The sequence below is a fragment of the Euprymna scolopes genome, chromosome 36 (assembly GCF_053919585.1).
Source record: "Euprymna scolopes isolate OS-2025 chromosome 36, ASM5391958v1, whole genome shotgun sequence".
Lineage (NCBI taxonomy): Eukaryota > Metazoa > Mollusca > Cephalopoda > Sepiida > Sepiolidae > Euprymna > Euprymna scolopes.
Window position 1 is genome coordinate 84886950 of NC_136517.1, and position 26130 is coordinate 84913079.

The 26130-nt window shown below is 35.6% G+C and overlaps 1 protein-coding gene across 1 annotated transcript in view; it reads right to left on the reverse strand.

The window, feature by feature from the left end:
* The window catches only part of LOC145260649 (uncharacterized), a 36022-nt gene that overhangs the window by 360 nt on the left and 9532 nt on the right, over positions 1-26130 (reverse strand). Inside the window, exons 4-7 of the mRNA XM_080118986.1 lie at positions 25758-25864; positions 24963-25130; positions 22104-22253; positions 5663-5797 (exon numbers count right to left, since the gene is read on the reverse strand). Coding sequence (XP_079975112.1) covers positions 5663-5797; positions 22104-22253; positions 24963-25130; positions 25758-25864 — 560 coding nt within the window. The remainder of the gene's footprint in view (positions 1-5662; positions 5798-22103; positions 22254-24962; positions 25131-25757; positions 25865-26130) is intronic.

The window sequence follows — 26130 nt, forward strand, 5'->3', positions numbered from 1 at the left end:
AAAATGAATAAAAAATATCCTGCAGAAATCAACAATTAACATTCATTCTTTTTGTGATTCAGTATTTGTATTTTGAAGCGATTTATTGAAATAAAATATAGGAAAAAAAAAGCACATTATTGAAAAGTATACAATAAAAGTAACAAAATTATGCAAATAAAAATAACAAAACCCGAAAAATTTACTTTCACCATGACTAATGTTTGCACAAATTTTTTTTTTTAAATCCAGGGCATTGTTATTGAGAAAAGTGCAAACAAATGAACAGACGAACATTTCGGGACAATTTTAACCTATAATGCCCCCCTAGGGGATCAACCAGAGTTATCCTGGAAAATCCATTTCAGCAAAAATTCACTTTTACCATGACTAATGTTTGTACAAATATTTTTAAAAATCCAAAGCATGGTTATTGAGAAAAGTGCGAACAGATGAACAGAATGAATTATTAGGTCCTTTGTCTCCTTTGTGACCAAAAATTGAATAAAAATTACCCAGTAGAAATCAACAATTAACATTTATTCTCCACTAGCCAAGAGACTCGACAATTATATGATGATCAATGAATGTTTCACACTCCCATATTTTTATTGTCATCGAAATCGGTGAAAGCGCCAATTTTTCAATCAAATCAACAGATTACCTGCTCTAGTTGGAGGCCCACATGCCTCCTCACAATAGCTTAGTCCACAATACATTGTAATTTACATTGCACTGTAGAGAACCTACTGTTGATTTTATAAAATTATTTTTTTATATATAATGACTTAACGTTTAAAATGAAAAAGTCAAGTATCATGGTTCGATTGTAATACACACATACACATTCATTTCAAACGCACCACTATCATTTAAAAAAACCTACTGTTGATTTTATGCCTGGCCTCACTGCTTGTGCGGTGATAATAGCTTGAATTTACATTTAAAATGAAAAAGTTAAGTATCACAGTGCAATCGTGCTTTAAACAAAAACATTCATTTCAAACACACCCCTGTCATATCAGAAAACATACTGTTGATTTTATATGCCGGGCTTTTCTGCTTGTGCGATAATAAAATTTCTTGAATGCATCTGTGTATGTCGTTCATTTTAGTCAAAATCGCCTGTTCCTTTTTTCATCGGATTATTTCAATTACCGATTATTGATTATTCAATCAAAGACATTCCAATACAAAACCTATCTAAGAACACTACCAAACACATAAAGTATCTTCGTGTAAAATTTCAGAAAAATCGGCGAACCGTTTTTGAGTCCATAGGGAACGAACACACACGCGCAGGTGCGCGCAAAGTTTCTTTCAGTAGAGACAGAGATTTACGACTTTATTGTTAAGACAAATTACTTTTAGTCTAAAGCAGTCATTCCCAACGTGCGGCGCATGCCCCACCGGTGGGGCATGGCAATATTTTGGTGGGGCATGGGCAGGACGTGCACCCTTGGGCTTACTATACCATATTATATATTAAATATCACAAAGGGGAGGCATCAGGATTTTAGAAATGCCTAGGTGGGGCATGGCACAAAATAGGTTGGGAACCACCGGTCTAAAGTGTCTACGTTCTTGAAGGTCCAAGGGACATAACTCTCCTGGTAAAGAGTTATTCTCCTTTACATGTTTTCTAAATGAAAATCTGTTTGTTTTTTTTGTTTTTTTTTTTCGTAACAATTATATTGGGTTCAGCATGCGCTTTTGCAATTGTGCTAACGAAGGTAACTTTATTTTACTAAGAGATTCGTTCATTTTTTTCATATGAGAATTTGGGACGCTAAAACCAACGCAACTTTGAGAAATTGTTTTTTTTTTGTGCTTATTCAAAGAGAGGCAACAGATTGATTTTTTTTTTAATATGCCATTTTAAGCAAAAGTAATATTACTTAATTGTTATGTCGAAAATAGTAATATATTAAAAAATTACAAAAATTCATCAAGTAAAACAACTGCTATTATGTCTTTAGTAAAAAGAAGATGTCTTTTAATATCAGCTAAACATGTTGGATGTTGTTATGATGTAATCTGGAATCTTAAGGGGATATGAATCATACCAGTTATCATAGGTGCCACAGGGCTTATGAAGAAGAACCTGAAGTCCTACCTAACTAATATTCCTGGTGAACCAAGTGCAAAAGTGATTCAGACAATTGCACTTAAGGGAACAGCGAGGATACTAAAAAGAGCTCTCGGTTGGTTTCAATAAAAAAGCGGGGCAATGTTGGCAGCTGGTTTGGCTGCCACATACCCAGCATTACAATCTTCAAAGGAAGAAAAAAAAAAAAAATGTAATCTAAAATATGCTTCCTAAGTCATGTCCCGTGTTTCTGCAATCTGCATGATCTACTCTAAAACATCTACGAAAAATATAATTTTCCCCAATTTTCTGTAAAAATTACTTTTAATCATAAATAAATTTCTGAATGAATTTTCGTAATTTTTAGATAAATACTATATTCGACATGACAAATACATAAGATTATTTTTTTATTAAAATATTTTTAAAAATCGATCTGTCGCCTCTCTTTGTACAAGTGCCAGAACTTTTTGTTAGAAACTTCTACTTTTTAAGGCGATTACTGTGGTTTTATGACTTCGGATTAATGCTAAGAGAAATTTGGTTAACTCTTAACGATATGCTTACAAATTAGTAAAACTAAAAATTCGGTATACTTTTTTTTTCTTACAAAGGAGTCACCACTTATCAAGTTCCAGAGGCCACTCGAGGATAAGGGTTAATGCCTGTACAGTAGTCAATGGGACAATATTGTAGAAATCGTTAGTAGTGGAAATTTGGTGAATTCAATTACTTAAAGGAACGGCTCATCAAGAACTTGTTTACGTTGAACTTGAAGACAACCATATTCTAGTCAGCTGGAAAGCAGGGAAACGAAACAGAGATCCACAGGTATGCAGTTCTAAGAAAGATGCTTTGTTCATGGAAGCCATGTTTAGGTTTAAACAAAGATAAAGAGGGAAATTATTGATAATAATGTAGACTACGGAACATGCTAGAATAAATATTGTTTTTGTCTCCATCAATTTGCTGTTTTGATACTTCATTATAATGTTACAGGAAAAAGGGTTGTCCCCTTTTCCTGTAAGTAAGAAGAACTTTAGATAAGTGGAAAATGAGATTAGGATAAGCCGAGACTCGAACCTGGTAAGCAAGGTTCAGAGATAGATTCAGAAAATGGAATGTTAGAATTTCGCTATTGTTAAAATATATATAAAATAGTTTAGATATTGTTTGTTTGTTTGTTTGTTTGTTTGTTTTGTTAAAAAAATTTAATTGTTCATTCTTTTATGGAAACTGAATTAAAAAGGTCAGCTCAAAAAATAATGAACAATACAATTTAAAAATATATTGAAAAATAGGTTAGGTTGAAAAATAGGTTAGTGAGAATTCTTTGTTTGTAGAAGTGTGTTTGGAGAACGTATGAGCCACGTGAGTTGGTCACATTTTGAACCACACATCGGACGTCATAAAGAAAAGGAATTTCTCAATATAGGAGCTAGTTTTAGTGAGACAGTCAGTCAGACAGAGCCAGTTGGGAGAGTCGGAGTCAGGGACAGAGTCAGAGTCAAGAGTCGATCAGAGGAGAGTCCCTTTAGAAGCGAAGGGAGAACATTTAACCATGTAGAAACGAATTTGAATTCCTGACGTCATCATCATTTTGACTGGTCAAATGAAATAAAGAACATCATCGATTTTTGTAACTGTTGTCTTCGTGTCGTCATTCAACAATTGAAGGTAATGTGTTACTCGCCTTAATATGAACTTTGTATAACCCCATCCTAAGTAATGTGTTCTCCTCCATCATAAGTAATTATTGTCCCCTCCTGTGTAAAAAGAAATGATCACCCTCTCTCCTCGCTAATATATATTATAAGAATCCACAGAACTGTAATATGTATGAATGACTTCTCTCTCTCTCTCATCATCATTGTCCATCCTGTATTACATGTCCCCATCCCTATACCACACAATTACTGATTCCGATTCTTTCATCATCATCAGCAGCAGCAGCAGCCCTGCTGTTTTTTAACAGCATCAGCTACTATGGTTCTTCAAATTGTAGAGCCATGATAATCCCAGGGAGACAAATAAAAACAGTAGTTTCTCTGTTGCTTTCCATCTTGATTTGGATGTGCATCTCCCCCCACCCCACCCTCAGTAAGGTAAATGAGCCCCCAGATGCCAATCTGGATATTTCTACGACTCGGCGCAGTACATACAACGCCTAGCCTTCCTAAATTGTCACCCATCTGGTACTGGTCAGGCTTATCGTTGATTAGTCCAGAGTCGAGAGTCAGCAGTCGAGCAGTTGAAGCAGAACAGCTGAGTCTGCTAGTCAGAGAGAGAAAGGGTTGGAGTTAGGGTTCTTTGGAAGCGAAGGAAAGAACATGTAACCATGTAGAAATGAATTTGAATTCTTGACGTCATCATCATTTCGACCGGTCAAATGAAATAAAGAATCACCAACGATATTTGTAACTGTTGTCCTCGTGTCGTCATTCAACAATTGAAGGTAATGTGTTAATCCTTTTTATATGAACTTTGTATAACCCCGTTCCAAGTAATGTGTCCCCCTCCTCCATCATAAGTAATGACTGTCCCCTCCTGTGTTAAAAGAACTGATCACCCTCTCTCCTCTATATATAATATGGTGGGATCCTTCTACCGCTCCAGAAGATATCTCACTACTGATGCAATTCTCTATCTATATAAAAGCCAAGTACATCCAAGGATGGAATACTGTTGCCATATCTGGGCAGGAGCTGCTAAAAACAGCCTATCCTGCCTTGACATAGTACAAAATAGACTTCGTGGCTTAGTGGGGGATGCCCTTTTCTCTACCCTGCAACCTCTCTCCCACAGAAGAGACGTTGTGAGCCTATCCTTGTTTTATCGTTATTTCCATGGCAGGTGCTCATCTGAACTCCAATCTCTGGTCCCTCCCCAATCTTTCACGAAAAACACCCGTCTAGCCGAATCCACTGTGAAAAATCTCCCCCACTCTTTATCTGTGCCTAAATCAAAACGTGGATTCCATGAACAAAGCTTCTTTCTTAGAACTGCACGCCTGTGGAACTCTGTTCCGTCTGCCTGCTTCCCACCGGACTACAACTTGGATGTGTTCAAGTCCAATGTTAACAAATTCCTAATGAACCGCCCCCTTAAGTAAACACTTCATCAAATCTCCACACTAACGTAATGTACTTGCAATAACCCTTATCCCTGAGTGGCTTCCGGGCCTTGATAAGTGGTGATCACTGTGTAAAAAAAAAAAAATATATGTTTATAAGAATCCACAGAATTGTAATATGTATAAGTGTCTTCTCTCTCTCTCTCTCTCTCTCTCCCTCTCATCATCGTCAATCCTGTATTACATGTACCTGTTATATGTCCCCCATCTCTCTTTAAAATGTACCTGCTATACAACAATAATACAGCTTCTTATTCTGTTCTTTCTAACAAACACAAACTTGTGGAACTCTCTTTCTGCTTACTGTTTTTCTCTTGCCTACAACCTTGGTCTTTTCAAGACTAACGTCAATAGGCATCTCTTGTGTTAGGCAATAATTATCTTTTTGTTCTTGTTAACTCTTTACATCAAGTGGCTTCATGCCTTGTTTTTAAATTGATAAAAATTTTAGATTAACTTACTCTGCCTTCGTGAAAGACCTCCACCGAATTAAAATATCCACCACAAACAACAAGATCCGTCTCGTACTCCGGTAAGTGAATGGCGTTGAGGCTGACAATATTCTGAGGAGCTCGCGCATATTCATCCAACGAGACCTGAATTAATTTTTTATTTGTAAATGATTAGTTCTTTTTTAGGAAAAAAAAATTTAAAAAAAAAAAAAAAAACAAGACAAAAAAATGAAAATAAAAGACAAAAACAGAAAGAAAAAAAAAGAAAAGTTTAAAAAGAAAGTAAAGAGGACAAAAAAGAAAAAGAATGAAAATAATTTCATTCTTTTTCTTTTTTTCTTCCTCAGAAAACTGAAGAAAAAGAAAAGAGAAAAACATATATCTATATAATAAAGTACAGTCAGTCTTATGAATACAAACTTTTGAGATGAGGATCAATAATTTATTTTATTTAGTGTCATGAGAAGATATTTTCCTTATAAAAGTCTTAAGATATTACAATTTCTTATAATAATATTAAAAATGCATAATTATTAATATCAAAAACATTACATTAAAATTAGAATATAAAAATTTTCTTTTGGATAGCTTCTAGAGTGTTCTAAGTTGTGGTATTCCATTTGGAGCGTTTCTGGAACTTTCCATTCACCAAAACTATAAAATAACGCTGGTAGCATCAACTCTTTGGTTCCTATTTACAATGCCTCCCCACGGGACAGAGTTAGACACCAGGGTTGTTTTTAACGTGGAGAAAAGGAACATAAATAAAAATTGTCTCAGTCGTGAAGGATTTCTCCTCCACTGGGAGAGAACAAGAAATTGAAGTGCAGCATCTGAAGAACAGATGGTATTTATTTGCTCCCTCACCGAGCAAATTAGGCACAAGGCCAATTTTTAATGTGAGGAGTGAAGGGAGGGGGAAGGGAAAAAGGGGACCAGCTCCCGAGAAGTGGGAAATGGGAGCTGGTTAAAGGTCAGGCATGTGGGGTTGCCCCCACATCTGGTCTTTGCTAGTCATAGCTAGTCCTAGCTAGTCATAGCTTGCAGTATCTGCCGGAACAGATGGTATTTATTTGCTCCCTCACCGAGCAAATTAGGCACAAGGCCGATTTTTAATGTGAGGAATGAAGGGAAGGGGAAGGGAAAAAGGGGACCAGCTCCCGAGAGGTGGGAAATGGGAGCTGGTTAAAGGTCAGGTATGTGGAGTTGCCCCCACATCTGGTCTTTGCTTGTAGTATCAGCCGGAACAGATGGTATTTATTTGCTCCCCCACTGAGCAAATTAGGCACAAGGCCGTTTTTAATGTGAGGTAAAAACCAGCTCCCCTAAAAGTAGGCAAAAAGGGGGCACTCTGGTTACCAAAAATAATAATTGTCCCAGTATAGAGGGTTTCCCCTCCATTGACTGGTACAAATTATCTTAAGTGCAGCATCTGCCGGAACAGATACTACACTTTGATCTTGGCCAGAAGGCATCAACTCTTTAGTTAGTCATTTAGTGAGTCAGTTTGAGTCGTTATGCCATTCCAGGTTATCAGACGCTAACTAGATTAACTTCGGCCAATATTTCCTGGGATCCAAAATCCGGTCAAAAGGAATCTTAAAAAAAAGAATTAATTATAAGCACCCTCAAAGAAAAACTAGACATTTGGTAATAATAAAGATTTTCTGACCTTCTCTCTGACCAAAGAATATTGTTTGTTAATTCTTAATAACTCGTTTTTTTTTCTTCTAAATGTAAAGATTGAATTAAGAACTTGCTTATCTCCCTTAGATTATTTGTAATTTTTTTTTTGTTTTTAATGTACAACTAGCAAGGAGGCTGGGATGATCCACGAATATTTCACACTCTTATATTTTTATTGTCAACAAAATCCGTGAAATCGCCCAGGAGGAAACTTCACATGCCTCCATGCAGTAACTTAGTCCAAAATATATGTTATTCTACATTGCACTCTAGAGAACCTACTGTTTCTTTTATAAAATTACTAGTGGTGAGGGGGGGGTACCTGGCGTTGCCCAGGTGTTTGGAGCTGTGTGTGGTGTTGGGTAAATCAAAACAAAAGAATAATAAAAAAAATCGTTGCCCGGGTGTTTGCGTCGGGGGAGAGGGGTTAAAAAAATTTTTTTTAAGTTTTGGTAGGTAAGTATGAAGGATCGAACCCGAATCTTTGAGGCGAAGTTGGAAATTAAAGTGTGAAAAAAAAATGCGCAACGTTAACCACTGGGCCACCACAAAATAGTAGCGGAAACATGTTTGAATTTATTTAAGTATTAAGAATTGGCAGGTGCCCGTACTTAATGACTTAATGAGGTCAACTTTCACTGCGGGGCAGTATTTTATTTACTGCGGGGCAGCTTTTTTTAGTTTTTAGTTTTTTTTGTTTCCCCAAGATGTTGGGGGGGGGGGGGGACCAGCTCCCCATAAAAAGGGGATTGTCCAAATTTAATAGCAATTGTCTGATATAAGGAGAAAGTCCATATTGATCAAAGCTGATTGCTTTTGGACATTCCTGGCGACCGCACCAGGAACAATGTCTTAAGCTTCGTTTCACTTTTTTATTATATGAAAAAGCCCAATCCACATGCGGCGATCAAAAAATGTTGAGCAAATTAAATAGACAGGCGACCCCCGTTGTTAACTCGTAGATATTATCATTTAGATGGGATATAAAAAGTTTTAAGAAGAAGTGAGCCGACCAATCGTTTCTCGGAAAAAAGCCTTTCTCGGACATATACAAAAAGCGAACATACATACACACACACATTTAGACTAGCGGGGGTACCCGGTGTTGCCCGGACTTTTAGAGGCGTGGGGGGGGGGGGTATAATGATTACAAAGCGAAGTAATAACCCTGTATAAAAACCAGAAAAAACAATTGGGATTCGAACCGTAATCCTTGAGGTGAAAGCTAAAATAAAAAAACGTGATGAATTAACTAAAAAGTGAATTAGGTCAAATATCAATCCCGCAGTCAAGTTTGTTTTGGTTTAGTTTTCCCACCCGGCATTATAAATGGTAAAACGGTGCATGGGTGTTTGAAAAGCCAAAAAAGGTTGGGGGGGGGGGCGTTCAAACTCGAATCCTCGAGGTGAAAGCAAAAAAAAAAAAACGTGATGAATTAAGTTAAAAGTGAATTAGGTCAAACATCAATCCCGCAGTGAACTTTGTTTTGGTTTAGTTTCTCCAAGATGTCGGGTCGAAAACCAGTTCCCCCATAAAATTAAAAAAAAACAATGATAAACTTTAGAAAATCTGAAAAAAAAAACAGCCTTCATGATGGAAAAAGAAAGAACAAACTGTTTGAACAATCGAAAAAAATCGAGATGTGTGTGTTAACGTGAAGCGGACGATGTTAAAAGTTGTTAAAAAAAAATCGGAAAAACAGCAAAATAAACAGATATCCTACACCATGATTCGAACTTGCAACCTTTAGATAATGATACTGCTCTCTAACCAACTGAGCTAAGTAAGTTTCAGTGAAATTATGTCAGTTTTTATAATATTTAAACGATTCAATGTCATTGGCGCATGCGTATATCATTATCTTTTCATGAAGGGACGGGTTTTTGTTATGCTCCCTGTAAAAAAGCGTCTTGTTGAGGGTGAAGAAATTAATGTTTTTAGCCAATTTTTCGATATTTGTCGGCCGAATGTTCAAGCTTTAAAATGATACCTATTTGACGGAAATCCGTTGCCTGTGTGGAAAGCTTTTGCAAGACATACAAACACACAAACATTTTCGCTTTTATATATATATAGATTTTATATAAACTGCTTTCCAGTTAACGAAAAAAAAACATTAAGAAATTTATGTGCGGGTTTGAACCTACAGACCATGGCATGCAAAAAAAAAAAAAAAAAAAAAGAAAAAAACACACTATTAACTTACCCACAGTAGAATTTTCAAGGCCTGTTGTTCTATCACTGGTGCTATTCCGATGATAGATGAATTAAAATAACGGTTTCGATTATCGGTAATTATCGGAAGTATTCTGAGACAAAACTTAACTAAGATCACTCCCAGATTTATGCACTAAAGTTCTGTAAATTTTAAAGGAAATCTGTTCAGCTATTTTGGAGTCTACAAGGAACGAACTCACACTCAGTCACATTTATATAATTGTAGAGATAAATGTTCTTTAGTTCTCTTCCACTGTAAAAACTTAGACACCAGGGTAGGAAAGTGGGATTGAGAAGTCAAGCTTCCCAGAGGAGAGGCACTCTGACCTGCAAAAAGTGCCTGTGTAGCCCAGTCGGCATTCCCAGTGAGAGCGCCTCAGGCAATCAGCAATAAACTAACTCCTTCTCAAAAAGATAAGGCAAAGCCTGTGAAGGTGAACCTCCTAGAACTGCACAGAACTTTTCTCCCACTTCAAAATCAACAGGAACCGGATCATTCCAGGAATGGTCTAATCTCTGTTAATTTTGGAGGCTTAGGATAAAAATCCCTAGCCGAGTTACGTAAAATAAATTCTTTTTATTTTTCTTTAAACTCTGAGTTTTAGTTTCTTTTAATATATGTTACATGTTTATTATTCCTAGACTCCAATACGTAACATTTCAATTATTCAGACTATTATTCTCATATTGATTGTTATTCAAACAACGTTTCAGCCGATGTAACTTTTGAGCACAAGAGGAATATATTTATTCTTTCATAGGACAGATCCGATAGACCTTGCACCATTTGAGTAGCCAGTCTTTGAATCCTCTCCAGATACTAGACATCCCGTATTAGATATGGAACTAAGGCCTGGACACCATACTCTGACAGTGATCTAATAAGGGAGACATAATTGGCTTCTCGATGCCTCTGTTCAGTGTCGAAAGACAAAGGATACCCCCTGTAGAGACAGCTGCACATGTAATTGTGAAACAAGGGTTGTTCAATCTCCAACCAGACCTCTACTGGATTGAGTCCAGTGGCAAAGAAAAGTCCAGAATGACTGGAAACAATGCTGAGATAAGCGAAGAGCACATACAGCACCTGGTCAGTACTAAATGGTAACCCATTTAGTACTGAGCAGGTTGAATATTGCTTAACTTCGGTGATCCAGTGGGAACCGGTGTGTCAACGTGATTATTCCGGAATTGGCTTCTAATCTATTATATAAATCTCACCTGTCTGTTTAAATGTATGTATGTATGCATGTCTAGCAAAAACTTTCGACAGAGGCAACGAATTTTCATGAGATTGGTATCATTTTGAAGCTCGACCCTTCAGAGCACAAATATCGAAAAATTGGCTAAAAACATGAATTCCTTCACTCTCAACTGGGCACTTTTCTACAGGGAGGGGTAGCAAAAAAATCATTCCTTCATGACAATTTAGCCAAACACACATGCACAAAAAATATTCTTTCTTGAATTAGTTTAAATATTTAAAAAAAACGACCTAATTTCGCTCACACGGTCGATATAGTAGCAGCATCTTAAGATTGCACGTTTGAGATATCAGATATTTTTTTTTTCGGTTTTTAAAGTTTTAATATTGAAACAGAGTTATTTACGCCATTTTTTTTCATTTGTTTTGTTTTGTTTTTTTTCATGACGTTCGTTGTTTTTTTTGTTTTTGTTTTTCAGATTTTTTTTAAGAATTTTTAACATCGTTTGCTTATTCTTTATTTTGCATCGCGTTCGCTGTTTTTTTTTGTTTTGTTTTGTTTTTCTGATTTAAAAAAAAAAGTTATATTTAAACAGGATTATTACATTTGCTTATTCTTTATTTTCCATTTTGTTTTGGTTTAACCCCCCCCCCCACATACACCTCATCACACACAGGCAACACCAGGTACCCCCGCTAGTCTATTATGCAAAGGAAAGTTGTCTGTATGAACAGCTAAAAGTAAAAAACTACACAGGACACACCAACAAAGCTGATATATTCTTATTCATTATATCATACATACACACAAAAAGTGAAACTGGCAGAAGACAAGTAACTTTGTGTTGCCGATTAGCAATAACACAGCTATTTTCAAAGTGTTCTGTTTTCATAGGACACTTTTTTTTAATCTCAGAAATGTTTTAACTGGCGTTTCAAAATAAATTCTTTTATATTCTTACTTATTAGAATTACAGATTAACAGATTTACATTTATCAAACACTTTCTGCATTTGCTTATTTTAAAGCAATTCTAGATTTGCCAAATATAAACACTGTGGACATTTGTTTTCACTTGATATTAATATACTGGATTACATACCACCATTGATTATCAGAAAGCATTTGATAGTGTACCCCATTCGTGGATACGATTATCAGAAAGCATTTGATAGTGTACCCCATTCGTGGATACTAAAATGCCTTGAATTATATAAAATCCACCCGACCATACGAGAAATTTTAGCTGCCCAAACGAAGGAGTGGCAAACATCCATTACCTTAAATCATAACGGGGGAAGGATATCCATCTCAAATATAAGAATAAAAAAAGGTATCTTCCAAGGAGACAGTTTATCTCCTCTACTATTTTGCCTGTCAATTGATCCTCTAAGTAAGCTTCTAAAGAACTACCAAGGTGCTTATAATCTAAGCTACAGCCGCCAAAGAGAATCCTCCAAGTTAATAAACCATTTATTTTTCATGGATGATCTTAAGCTTTATGCTAGCTCGGATAGGGATTTAGATAATCTACTGAAAATTGTCCACACTTTTTCTAATGACATCAAAATGAAGCTCGGACTGGATAAGTGTGCTATGTGTACTCTGAAAGCTGGCAAGAAGATATCTACTGAAAATATACAGCACGATGAAAATAGTGTAATCAGAGAACTGGATGAACAGGAAACATACAAATACCTCGGCATTGATGAAAATGAGTCCATCCAGCATTCAAAGATGAGAGAGAAACTAAGCCAAGAATATTTACGCCGGGTAAGAAAAATCTGCAAAACTGAAATCACAAACAAGAACAAAATTACGGCAATTAACCAACTTGCCATGCCAGTACTAACATATAGTTTTAGCATTATTGACTGGCCTCAGAAAGACATAAATTGGCTTGACACAAAGACAAGGAAAATGCTAACCTTGTACCGAGTTATTTATCGAAATCAGTGCATGCCTCGTTTGTACCTACCCAGGCGAGAAGGAGGTATGGGGCTCTCGGAAGTCAATCATCAACACAGAGCCACAATCGTCAGCATAGGTCAGTACATAATAAGTTCCTGTAACCCCAAGCTTATGAAAATTAAAGACCATTATCAGAATCGAGCAAGTAGCACAACATCTATAACACAACTTGCCACTCATTTTGGAAAAGATTGCCTTACAAATGATACTGAGAACCCAAACAAGCCTGCCACTGACATAGCCCAGAAAAGTCGGAAAAAATACACTAGCCAGTTCCATAGTGTTAAAACAGAAGAATGGACCAACCATAAACGGGCAAAATACCTACCGACTGAACTATCCCAAGAATATATTGATAGGGATGGTTCCCTGGACTGGCTCAAAAGAGGATCCCTCCATTACGACCAAGAGAGGTTGATATTGGCTGCACAAGACCAGGGCCTCATGACAAACGCCTTCAAAAAGATGTGTGGTCTAAGCAACAATAATAAATGCAGGTTCTGTAGCACTGAGGTTGAGAGTGTGGGCCACCTGATTTCTGGTTGCAAAGTCCTACTTGGAGACGGTTATTATACAGATCGCCATAACGGAGTTTGCAAATACCTTCACTGGAAGATATGTAAGAAACTCAACATTCAGTGTAGTAAAAACTCCTGGGAACATATACCCGAACGAACAGTTGGGAATGACAACTACACTATTCACTATGACTACATAATCCCTACTGCTACATATCTTGAAAATGCAGCTGTTAAACCAGATATAGTGATTTGGGACAGAGCAAACAAAAAAGCGACCGTAATAGAGGTCAGTGTACCCAATGATACAGGGCTTAACAGAGTTGAGAGGGAAAAGATTACAAAGTATCAAGGACTTATGTATGATATGAAACGAAATTGGAAATTAAAAGACGTTTCAATTATACCAGTCATCATAGGTGCAACTGGGCTTATGAAAAAGAACTTTAAAAAGTACATAGCAAGCATACCCGGTGAACCAAGTGCAAGTGAAATACAAACGATTGCACTGAAAGGGACGGCTAGAATCCTGAAAAGATCTCTTGGTTGGACTCACTAAAATAGGGGTAAATGTCAGACATCTGGTTGGATGTCCCATCCCCTAGAAGAAAAAGTTTAAGAAAAATGAAAAAAAAAAAAAACAGAAAAATGAAGAGAAAAAATGTCTTCTTTTAATAAGTTGTTTTAAAAACTAAAGTCTCAGGGAAAAAAAATGATTTTAATAATTTAATAAAAAAAAAATTATCTAAATATCAATAGGATAGCTTGTTTGTTATTTATTTTGTGTGTCACGCTTACATCTGAGTAACTGTCGTTTAATTGCTATGGACTTCCATTTCTTGTAATAAATAATTTTACCAAGAATTCTTCATAAGTTTTGGTTTTGGCTTCAGTTATAACTAAAGGAACTCAAATTATACATATATTTTTTTCATGAATTTGGGTTTCGGTTTTGATTCAAGCTGATGCACCCAAATCATATGGATATATTTTTTTTTATTTTTGGAATCGCAATTTTATAATATATAAGAATTGATAGAACATTAACTCTAAAATAATATGAAATCTGCAAGAATTAAAATATCATATTTAAGTGTATTTTACAACCGAGCTATGCCAGGCATCCCTACTAGCTTAGATAAATACTTTCGCAGTTTTAACAAAAGAACTACAATAATATCAGAGCATCTCCATTTATGCTGAACATCTACAGAATGCCAACATCAATATATTACATATGAAGGAGTTCGCTGTGGAATTTCCACAGGTCCCGCTAGTATAACATTATTTGGTTTTCGAAATTTTCAAATTAAAATTATATGTGTTTTTACAATATTTGTAGAAAAGGAACAAAGATTAAAACTTAAGAATTTTGTGAAAATCATCTACCCAAAACCCCTCCCCACTAGCTCCAGATGGATTTGTCCACTTGACAAGGAAATTTTTGATATGGTGAAGCCACATGTTAAAACTCAAATGCATTCATGACATTCTAGTTTTTAATTCATTATTTTAGATCAGGGGTCTCTAAACTACGGCCCGCACAAAGTATCTAATCCGGCCCATGAGGTTGTTATGTAAATGTAAAACTTGCCATGAAAATAACGATAGACCATAAAAAAAAATTGTTTAAAATTCTCATTTATGGAATCTGTGTATAGATTTAGGCACATATAGAGAAATGGAAAATGTGGTTGTTTTTTCTTTTTGTTCCAAAAATGATTTTTGGAGAATGAGTTTCGCTAAAAAGCAAACCAGTATAAAAAAACATCCAAGTCATATTTTTTAACCTGCATATGTCAGCAATATGACCTGTTGTTTTCAATCGATGATAAAGTAATCTTAGTTTCATGCATATTTAATTCAAGATAGCTTCCTCGTTCCAAACTTCTTTTTTCTTTAAATCACTTTTTTTTACCCCAAACAAGGCACAAATTGCTACCAAGACATAATGGCTACTATGAATTAGAAACCATGCCTACAGGGGCACCTTAAGTAGGGAATTGAGCAGCGACATGTATGTTCGGATTACATATAAATTTCTGCATGTTAGTACAGATGGGGAAGCAAGAAACAGGGAGGAGATTCAAAAATTCAAAGGAAGAAACTATCAAGAAGTCTCTCCAGCATCAGGGGATCACTACAGTGAACATGTAGGATTTTGTTGATTGTCAGGTTAGTCGGGGGGGGGGGGGGGGGCACATGTTTGTTTGAGCACAAGAAGTCTCTCCAGCAACCTGGTGCTACCAGATCAGGCTGTCTACTGGCTTCCTGAGACGAAAAGCACCTACATCGATTTTCTGTTTTTGTTTTCTATTTCACCTTTTGTAAAACTTAATTATGTTCTGCAAAAATAAAAACAAAAACAACAGCCCCCATTCCCCCCCCCTTCCACTCTTTTCTTTTTCTATCCTTACTACTCAACCCCGTCGGTGGGGCATAAGAATACACCGACTGCCCTCTTGCAGAGAGTAAAAACCTCTCAATGGAGCCACCTGTTGGCCGTGAGTGGCGACCCGTAATGCCTAGGAAAGGGATCCTGGTGGCTGAGTAATTGATACCTAGGGAAAACAAAGGTATCAGTGGCAACACTCCACTTTGGCCTCGTACTGGGCCAGACGGGCGGTTGGACGGGCCCGATCCAATCAATCGGCTGGTCACGTCAAGCTCTAAACCTGACTAACATAACAAGAAAATCCACTCGTACTCTCCACCTTTTTACAATAAACAGATTTAGAAAGCGGTGGCTCATGGGTCAATCGACTCGCTGGACAAATGGACTTTTCACGGCTGAAAAACAAATATTCTTACTAAAAAGAGGCTTTTGAAAAAAAATTTTTAGTAAAAATGGACGAACTACAGGTGCTTAGGTCTACCAACGAGACGAGTATACCTCCCGTGTATCCCTGTTGCTGTTGGGGCGAATGGGTTCCCCCCCCAACACCTCCCATATAGGGCTCCGAGGTGGGTGGGGAGCACTAGAGAAGAAAAATTACGAACTACAAAAATGGCCCACTATAAGCCTCAAAAAAGAAGTCATTCAGAAGTTTCTGATCTAACCAGCTCAGATTCAGAAACTGAAATAAACAAACAAACCTTCCCGAGATTTTTTGTAATAGAAACAATTGAAGGAGAACAAATAACAAAAATGTCTCCTTTCAAAATAGAAAGAATACTATCAAAAGAAATCAAACCAAAAACTGTAAAAAAGCAAAAAAATGGCACACTGTTAATCGAAATAACAAACCAGAAACAAGAAATCGAAATTAAAAAATGGAAACTTTTCGATAATCGAAAAATAAAAACCTACCCCCATAGAACATTGAACACTAGCAAAGGTGTAATCAGGTGCCCCGAATTAGCCCTGTGCCCCTTAGAAGAAGCAAAAAATAATCTTAAAAATCAAAACGTCATTGATATCAAAAGAATTCAGACAAAAACAAGATCCGGCGAAATCATAGACACAAACACTTACATATTAACATTTGATACTCCTCAAATACCTAACAACATAAAAATAGGATATGAAAAAATAAATACTGAAATTTATATACCAAGCCCATTCAGGTGTCACAATTGTCATCGATACGGGCACCATAAAGATCGATGTACATGACCACCAACTTGCATGAGATGCGGAGACAAAGAAACACATATTGATTGTCAAAATGCACCAAAATGCGTCAATTGCCATCAAAATCATAGCGCAAACTCAAAAGAATGCGAAAAATGGAAAAAAGAAAAAGAAACTCTCAGAATAAAATACACCAAAAACATAAGCTTTCAAGAAGCCCGTAAACTAGCAGAAAACACAAAATACTCTGAAATAACAAAAAGAAATACACAGCCTAACTTTGAACCAAATAATACAACAAAAACAAATCCTTCAAACATCCAAATTGAAATATTCATGAAATTACTCAATGAAATGAGAGAACTAATAGAAGACTTCAAAAAAACTATGAAACAAACCATCACAGAAAGTAAAGATTTTTTAAAGAATATAACCGAAATAAAACAAAGTCCCCAAACTAAAACTCTACCACAAAAACCTATTAAACTCCAAACAACAGCATCCCTAGAAACAAACCTTACGACAGAAAAAATTAAGAAAAATAAACAGACCCCAAAAGAACCCCACAAGATAGATACCAATAAAAGCAAAATAAACAGACCCCGCTCAACCTCTAGATCAGGATTTCATCACCCACCGCGACCCCATTCGCGATCTGAAACCCGAAACACCCAAACTAACATCGAAACTATGGACGTAGACATAAACACCAACAGTCCAAAACCAAAAGAAAATATAAACCATGACTAACAAAATCCTACAGTGGAACATAAGAGGATTAAAAATTAATATCGAAGAAATGCAAATACTTATCAAATCCTTATGTCCTGCAATAATTTGCCTACAGGAAACACACTTAAAAGAAAATGACAAAATTAACATAAAACACTACTCAATATACAACCACATAAACAAATTATCATGCAAAGCCACCGGTGGATCATCAATACTGATAAACGAAAACATTCCACACAGCAAAATGAACTTAAAAACAAATATGCAAGCTGTTGCAATAACTGCAACACTACACAAAACAGTAACCCTGTGTTCACTCTATATACCACCAAATGAAACAATAAACGAAACAGAATTAAACAATATAATCAAACAACTACCTAAACCTTTCCTACTGTTGGGAGACTTCAATAGTCACAATATATGGTGGGGCAGTAAAAAAAACAACAAAAGAGGCCAAACCATAGAAAAAATAATTAACCAAAATGACCTATGCCTACTCAACAACAAAGAGAATACATATATGCACCCACCAACGGGAACCCTATCAGCAATCGATATAACACTATGTGACCCAACTATATACATGGATTATAGCTGGAGAACACATAAGGATGCATGCGGAAGTGACCACTTCCCAATCATAATAGAAAACGAGAATCCCAAGCTAGAAGACAAAACACCCCGCTGGAATTTACAAAAGGCAAATTGGGAAAATTTCCAAAATACATGTCAATACAGATTAATACCTGAAGCGAATCCTAACTTAGAACACATCACATATTTCAGCAACACCCTACTCACAATAGCCGAGGAGAACATACCAAAAAGTTCCACTACTACAAAATATAACAAACCCTGGTACAATAAAGAATGCAAAGAAGCTATAAGAGCCAGACGCGCAAACCTAAGGAAATTCAAAAACAGTCCAACGAAAGAAAATTTGGACACCTATAAAAACAGCAAAGCCAAAGCACGGAAAACTATCAAAGAATCAAAACGGAACACGTGGAAAGACTATGTAACAAAAATTAATCAAAACACAAAACCCAAAAAAGTATGGGAGATGGTCAGAAAAATAGCAGGAAAAAATACAAAGAACCCTATTAAACACCTTATATGCGACAACACAAAGATTACCGACAAACAAAATATTGCAAATAAATTAGCAGAACAATTCTCAATGAACTCATCATCAAAAAACCAAAATAAAAAATTCCAAGCTATAAAGAAAAATGAAGAAAAAATAAAAATAAACTTCAAATCAAAAAATGAAGAAAACTACAATCAATTATTCAACAGTGCAGAACTAGAGGAGGCAATAAACAAATCTCCCGATACAGCAGTCGGCCCCGACGAGATCCATTATCAATTCCTCAAAAAACTACCAAAACCATCACTGGATTACTTATTACAAATTTACAATGAGATATGGATAACTAACAACTTTCCAAAAAACTGGAAGCAGGCAACAGTAATCCCAATACCCAAACCAAAAAAAGATCATACAAACCCAACAAACTACCGACCCATTGCACTAACTAGTTGTTTGTGCAAAACTTTTGAGAGAATGATTAACGAAAGGTTAAATTGGTACTTGGAAAGCAAAAATCTAATTACAGAAAGCCAGTCGGGTTTCAGGAAAAATAGAAGCCCCACCGATCACTTAATAAAACTGGAAACATGCATAAGAGAAGCATTTGCAAAAAAAGAACATCTAATAGCAATTTTTTTTGACATGCAAAAGGCGTATGACACCGCTTGGAAATACGGAATCCAAAAAGACCTGTATGAACTAGGACTTAGGGGTAGAATGCCAGAAATTATCAGAAATTTCTTAACAAATAGAAACTTCCAAGTACGGATGGACAACACTTATTCAGTCCAAAAAGATCAAGAAATGGGGGTCCCCCAAGGCAGTATCCTGTCTGTCACCCTCTTCAACATTAAAATAAACAATATCATAAAAAACATAGACCCAGGAATTGAAAACGCCCTATACGTGGACGACCTACTTATATACTACCAATCTAAATATATACAAACAGCCGAACGCAAACTACAACTCTGTCTGAATAAAATAAACAAATGGGCCATAGAAAATGGATTTACATTCTCAGAGGAAAAAACTAAATGCATCCACTTTTGCAAATTACGAAAATTCCACCACGACCCCAACCTGAAACTGGATAACAAGAACATCCCACTCACCGACCAACATAAATATTTAGGTATTATATTCGATAAAAAATTGAACTTTATACCGCATATAAAATATTTAAAAGCAAAATGCCAAAAGACAATGCAATTGATCAAAGTCCTAGCACACACCGATTGGGGTGCAGACAAAGTCACATTATTGAAATTATACCAAACTCTAATCAGATCTAAAATGGACTATGGATGCTTCATCTATGGAGCAGCAAGGAAGTCCTACATAAAAGAACTAAATACAATCCATCATCAAGGATTAAGATTAGCCTTGGGAGCATTTAGAACCTCTCCAGTAGAAAGCCTCTATATAGAGGCCCATGAGCCTCCACTGATTCTAAGACGACAGAAGTTAGCGCTACAATATTACCTAAAGCTGGTATCATGTCCAACAAATCCTGCATACCAATGTACCCTCCACCCACAATACACACATCTCTTCAACAAGAAAGAAAATATCAAGCCCTACAGCCTCCGGATAAAAAACCTTCTCACAGAAGCCCAAATGGACATTACAAAAATACATAAATATAACAAATCAAAAACTCCACCCTGGATGATCAAACAACCACACATAATATTAAAATTAAATAAATATCCCAAAACGAAAACCCACCCATCAACCTTCCATGAAGAACTACTTATCATCCAGAATACATACAAAGAATATACACAAATTTACACTGACGGATCAAAAGATGGAGATAAAGTAGGATGCGCAGCCATCCACAAAAAAATAAAACTAAAGAAAAGGCTCCCAAATGAATCTTCTATTTTCAGCGCAGAAGCAACAGCCATAGATTTGGCACTGAATATAATAACCAATGATGACCAACAAAAATATATCATATTTTCTGACTCACTTTCAATACTCATATCTCTAAAAGAAAAAAAAATGACAAACCCACTTATTACAAAATTGCTAAACAAAATAGATGCCATAACCATAGAAAAAAACATTATCTTTTGCTGGATACCAAGCCATATCGGCATCTACATGAATGAACAAGCAGATAAGGCAGCAAAGGAAACTCTGCAACAAAACCACATAAGTGGAAAAATCCCCTATACAGACCTAAAGACTAAAATAAACACATATTTGAAGAGAAAATGGCAAGAAAACTGGAGCTCATGCACCAAAAACAAATTATTCCAAATAACACCAAATATTGGAACGACAGACACCAAAAAGTTAACAAGAAAGGAAGAGGTAGTAATGACCAGACTGCGAATAGGTCACACTCACATCACCCACTCACATCTACTAAAAGGGGAGGAGACACCAAACTGTATAACGTGTCAAGAACCCTACACAATACACCATATACTGACAAACTGCATTGACCTTGAACAAACCCGAACAAAGTATTACCAAGAAAAAAATCTGAAAACAATATTAAACAAGATTGATCCCCAAAAAATTATCAGTTTTCTGAAAGAAACTAAAATATACTCAAAAATATAAGGAAAGACCCCCCCCCCCAAAAAAAAGAAACCAAAAAAAAAAAACCTTAAGAAGAACAAACCAATATTTAACACAACATAACGAACCTTTCGGCATTAAATGACCCCAAAGTGGTTGATATGCCGTAAAACAGAACAAACAAACGAACAAACTCTCCAGCATCAGGGGATCACTACAGTGAACATGTAGGATTTTGTTGATTGTCAGGTTAGTCGGGGGGGGGGGCACATGTTTGTTTGAGCACATTCGATTAAAGCACTTGTAAAACAAGTACAGGGATGCAACATTGCAGTGATGTGACAGGGGTTGGATATTGGCCGATAGTGTGGTAGTGTGGTATAATATCAGATTGGAAACTCTTTTTCAAACCCAATCCAATAGAGAGCGACTAGTGATTGTCGTACTGGCCCATATGTGACAAGAATATTCCATGAATGGGCGAATAGCAGCTTTGTAGAGATATAACATGCTATCAGAGGTGAGTACTTTTCTAGCAGGGTAGAGAGAGAGAGAGAGAGAGAGAGAGAGACCATCGTCTTTGCAGCAGTCTTGGCAATGTCTTCATGGTATTTTTTTCTGATTCATGTTGCTTGTTAATACTAGGCTGATGAATTTGAATGATGAACTCTTAGCTAGAATATTAGAATTATCCATAACAATTGGTGGCTGGAAAGGTCTGTACATAATAGTTGAAGGAAAGGAGTTTTGTCTTAGTAGCATCAAATGTTACCATCTATTTACATGCCACTTTCACTACGGACTGGAAGTCGTTTTCTAAGGTGTCAGACATCAAACTAGTTGTCTTTATCTACGACCGTTATACAACAACACCCCACCCCCTAAGTCTGGGATTGATTTCTAAAACTTACAGTGAAGTTATGAAGTAAATAAATGGCCCCACTTTCTGTTCCCAACAAAACTTGTGTGTTTTCCTGAGGGCTGGCAACAGGAGTCCCTTCTCTGTTGGTTGGAGCTTGATAGCCAATGGACGTCGTATTCATAAACCAACCTTTGCACATCTGTAAAATAAATATAAAAATCATAAATAGAACACTTTAACGGGGGAAAAAACGAAAAAAACGAAAAAAAAAAAAAACTGTATTCTGAAGAAATATGCTATTGGGGTACTATTTCAAACTTGATTTTCGCAGACCAAATAAAATATTTCAAACTTAAGCCTGACCAACCAAATAAAATATTTCAAACTTAAGCATGACCAAACAAATAAAATATTTCAAACTTAAGCATGACCAAACCAAATAAAATGCTATTTCAAATTTAAGCGTGACTGACCAAATAAAATAATTCAAACTTAAGCATGACAGATTTTAAAAAAAAAAAAACAATATTTCAAATTCAAACTTAGGCTTGCCAAACCAAAAGAAAATCGGTTTTTTTTTTTATATTTTAAAAACTCTGGAGTCATTTCAACTTAAATTCAAGACAAATAATAAAATGAACTAATTTTCATAAAATTTATTGATGCAATTTTTTTTTAATTTAAGCATAACAGATTGATAAAAAATACCAAGACTGAAAAAAAAGAAGAAATACAACAATGCTGACTTTAAAATCGTATAAAAGATTTACTTTTTTTTTTTTTTTTTTTTTTTTTTTTAGATTCAGCCCATGTCAGATTTTAAATGGTCAATTCGTAGAAATCAAATACCAATTATTTACGCTTATTTTATTAGGAGAATTACATAGTTTCAAAGTGTAGTGATTATGCTTATTTAGCGGCCTTCTCACGAGGGCAAACTTAAAGACATTGTCGGTTTTAGATCAGGGGTTTCTAAACTACAGCCCGTGGGCCAAAACATTGATTGGGTCACGGTCCAAATCTTTGGACCCTGACCCAATCAAGTAATAATTACCCAAAAAGAAGATAAGCGATTATCATTCAGTAAAGTATTATTGGAAAGCCGAAATATTGACCGTGTTGTCTTTTTTTAGCTATGTTGCTAGGATCGATATATTGGCCGTGTAAGGTTGAAAGGGTTAATGTAGAGAATCAGCCAGCCCCCTTGGCGCAATTGTACAAGTTTACTGTGCAGAGGGAGACAACTCTCTTTTTCTAAGAGATTTGTTCATTTTTTCATCTCATAATTTAGGACGTTCGATGCAACAATATTTTTTATTAAATCAAAACATTAAGAAAAGAAAGCTGTGATGATTTTTTTTTAATGCAACAAAAGTTGATAAAATTGATAATAAAAAATGTAGTCATTACGCGAATATCAAGAGAAAACCAACAATATTTTCATTAGATGAAAACATTTAAAAAAGAAGCTGCAGCAACTTTTTTTTTTTTTTTTTTGCGCTTCTACACTATTGGGACGAAATTTCGGAAATCGTAAAACTGAATTTCTCATGAAACCAATGGTATCTACGTATTCCTCATATTTTTAAGACGATTATATCCAAAAGTTACAGAAAATTGATAATGTAGAAAATTATTTATTAAAGAAAATAATAAATAGAATTTGATGAAAACGATCGTAAGACACAGGAGAGTTAAAAAGGAGGTAATTTTTTGTTTCAATTTAAACAAGATCGCAGCGATTTTTCATTTGCTAACACAAAGTTGTTTTTTTTAATAATTCAGTAATATTCAGATAATTTCGACTGCATAATTTGGAAGCTACCATTGTAATTTATTAGAATTGACAAAAAAATCAGTTGAAACCATTGTTTTTTCTCTGAAAACTCTATTTATCAACTTCAGAATTTTGTTCCAATAGTGTAGAAGCGTTTTTTTGTTTTGTTTTTTTTATCAAAAAGTAAATGTTACGATGATTTTTTTTTTTTAAATTAATCTTTGACCTTAAAAAAAATACCAAGAATGAAACTATTTAATAAAACAAGGATGAAACTTTTAAAGCTGCAGCGATTTTTTTTTTTTTTTTTTTACTGTAACAAAGCTTATGATAATTTTAACACCAACATCAAGTTTTAAACATTACAAAAAAATGAAAATGTGAGGAATTGTAATTTTTTTTTAAACGAAAACTGCAATTTATTTTATATGAAATATATTTTCACATGAAAAATTTAAACAAGATATTGCTCCTTGATTCAACTTAATATTCTTTCACCACAAAATTTTCATGCAAAACAAAATTGTTTCCTATCACAATTTAATGTTAAAAACTAGATATTAGTATTGTTAATATTATTGTTCAGTAAAAAAAAAAAAAGCCACCACAGCCTTTTTTTTTTATTATTTTCATCCTTGTTTTATTAAAAAGTTTTGTTTGAAAAAAATTATAAGAATTCTCAGGTAGGGTGTTATTTGTCATGGATATCGGTGGTTGGAGAGACGTCTTGCAATTGTTAAAGGAGAGCAGCTTAGTCTTACTAGCATTAAATGTTATCATCCATTTCTGACCTCATTCCACGTTTTCAAATTTGACAAGATACACCTGAAGAAGGTTGAAGGTTCCATCAACCGAAACGTTGTCAAAATAGTTGTCAAGATGAGAAGAGTAATCCAAATTAAATGAATAATCAATCCTCATTTCAGAAACATGATGTCAATTTAGCTGACGAAAATCAGTGAAAACAAAAACTAGAGAAATTATGTCGAACAATGAAGGATGGGAGGGGAAAGGGGACCATGTGGTTTGTTGTCTGGAATTAAAATAAAATTGTTTGTGACGTCCTGTGACGATGTGACGTTACTTTTAAAATGCACCACATATGATTTCTAAAAAATATAAAATACTTACGGCAGTGACAACTCCGGGTGTCTTTATTACATTTATCGTGGAACCATCGTGCAAGACGTGGAGTTGTTCCCTGTTGTCCCCGACGAGAACAAAATTGGACGTGTGACCAAACTGATCACAGATATCGACGCTCAGCAAACTTTTCACGACAATCTGTTCGTTTGATTCCTGGAATGAAACAAACAAAAAACAAAAATAAATATTCATCTCAGGAAAGAGGGAGAAGGTAACACCTGGCTGCAAGGATAATATTCGGCTGATTGAGTCACCTTTACGTGGCGGAACGATAAATTTGTCACCCTAAAGAAAACAACAGTACAGCTTTATTTTTTAAAATTTTATTGAAAAAAAATCCATTCAGGTAACTTGATTATGTAGTAGAGCTGACATCTATTCAATGTAGCTGCCTTCAGCCTCAATCACTGCTTCGATACAGGTCTGGAAGAATATTCTGTTGTCATAACCTTATTTATCAATTATGCTACAAGTCCTTGTTCTAAGTGACACACAAGTGTGTCACTTAAAGTCGAAGGTTCAATTCTTAGTGCGGGCGATATCAAGAACACAGAATTAAGACTTCTACCAAGTCATGGTTGATAAAACAAGAACAGTTTACGTGGATTAAATAAAAAGTTCCGTTTGAAGGACTGTACAGATTCTTGAGTTCGACAAGATGCACCTGAAGAAGGTCGGAGGTTACATCAGCCGAAACGTTCTGAGAATAACATGCAAGATGAGAAGCGTATTCAGCATAATCCAAATAAAAACAAAAAGCTGAAACTTGTTTGTTCTCACCTTGACTGTCGTTCTGTTGTTCAGGTTGATCTTCCAGAGTTCTTCCGATACTTTGCTGCCACAAACCAGACCCGAATCATCGCTGGAAACGATCATCTTGCTGCCAGCTAAACAGAGAAAGAAGAATCAGAAAATTATTCAAACGTATATAAACTTGAATGAAAAAAATCGAAAAACATTTCCGAAAACGATGGTCATTATCAGCATATCTCTGAACATATATACCATGCACTGGATAAAGCAGAGGAGAGGAGGGCAGTAGCCCTAGATATATTTAAGGCTTGATAGGGTATGGCACGATGGTCTTCTCATGAAAATCAGATCCTATGGTGTTACTAGACAAATACTTAACATATCTAAAGCCTTCTTAAAT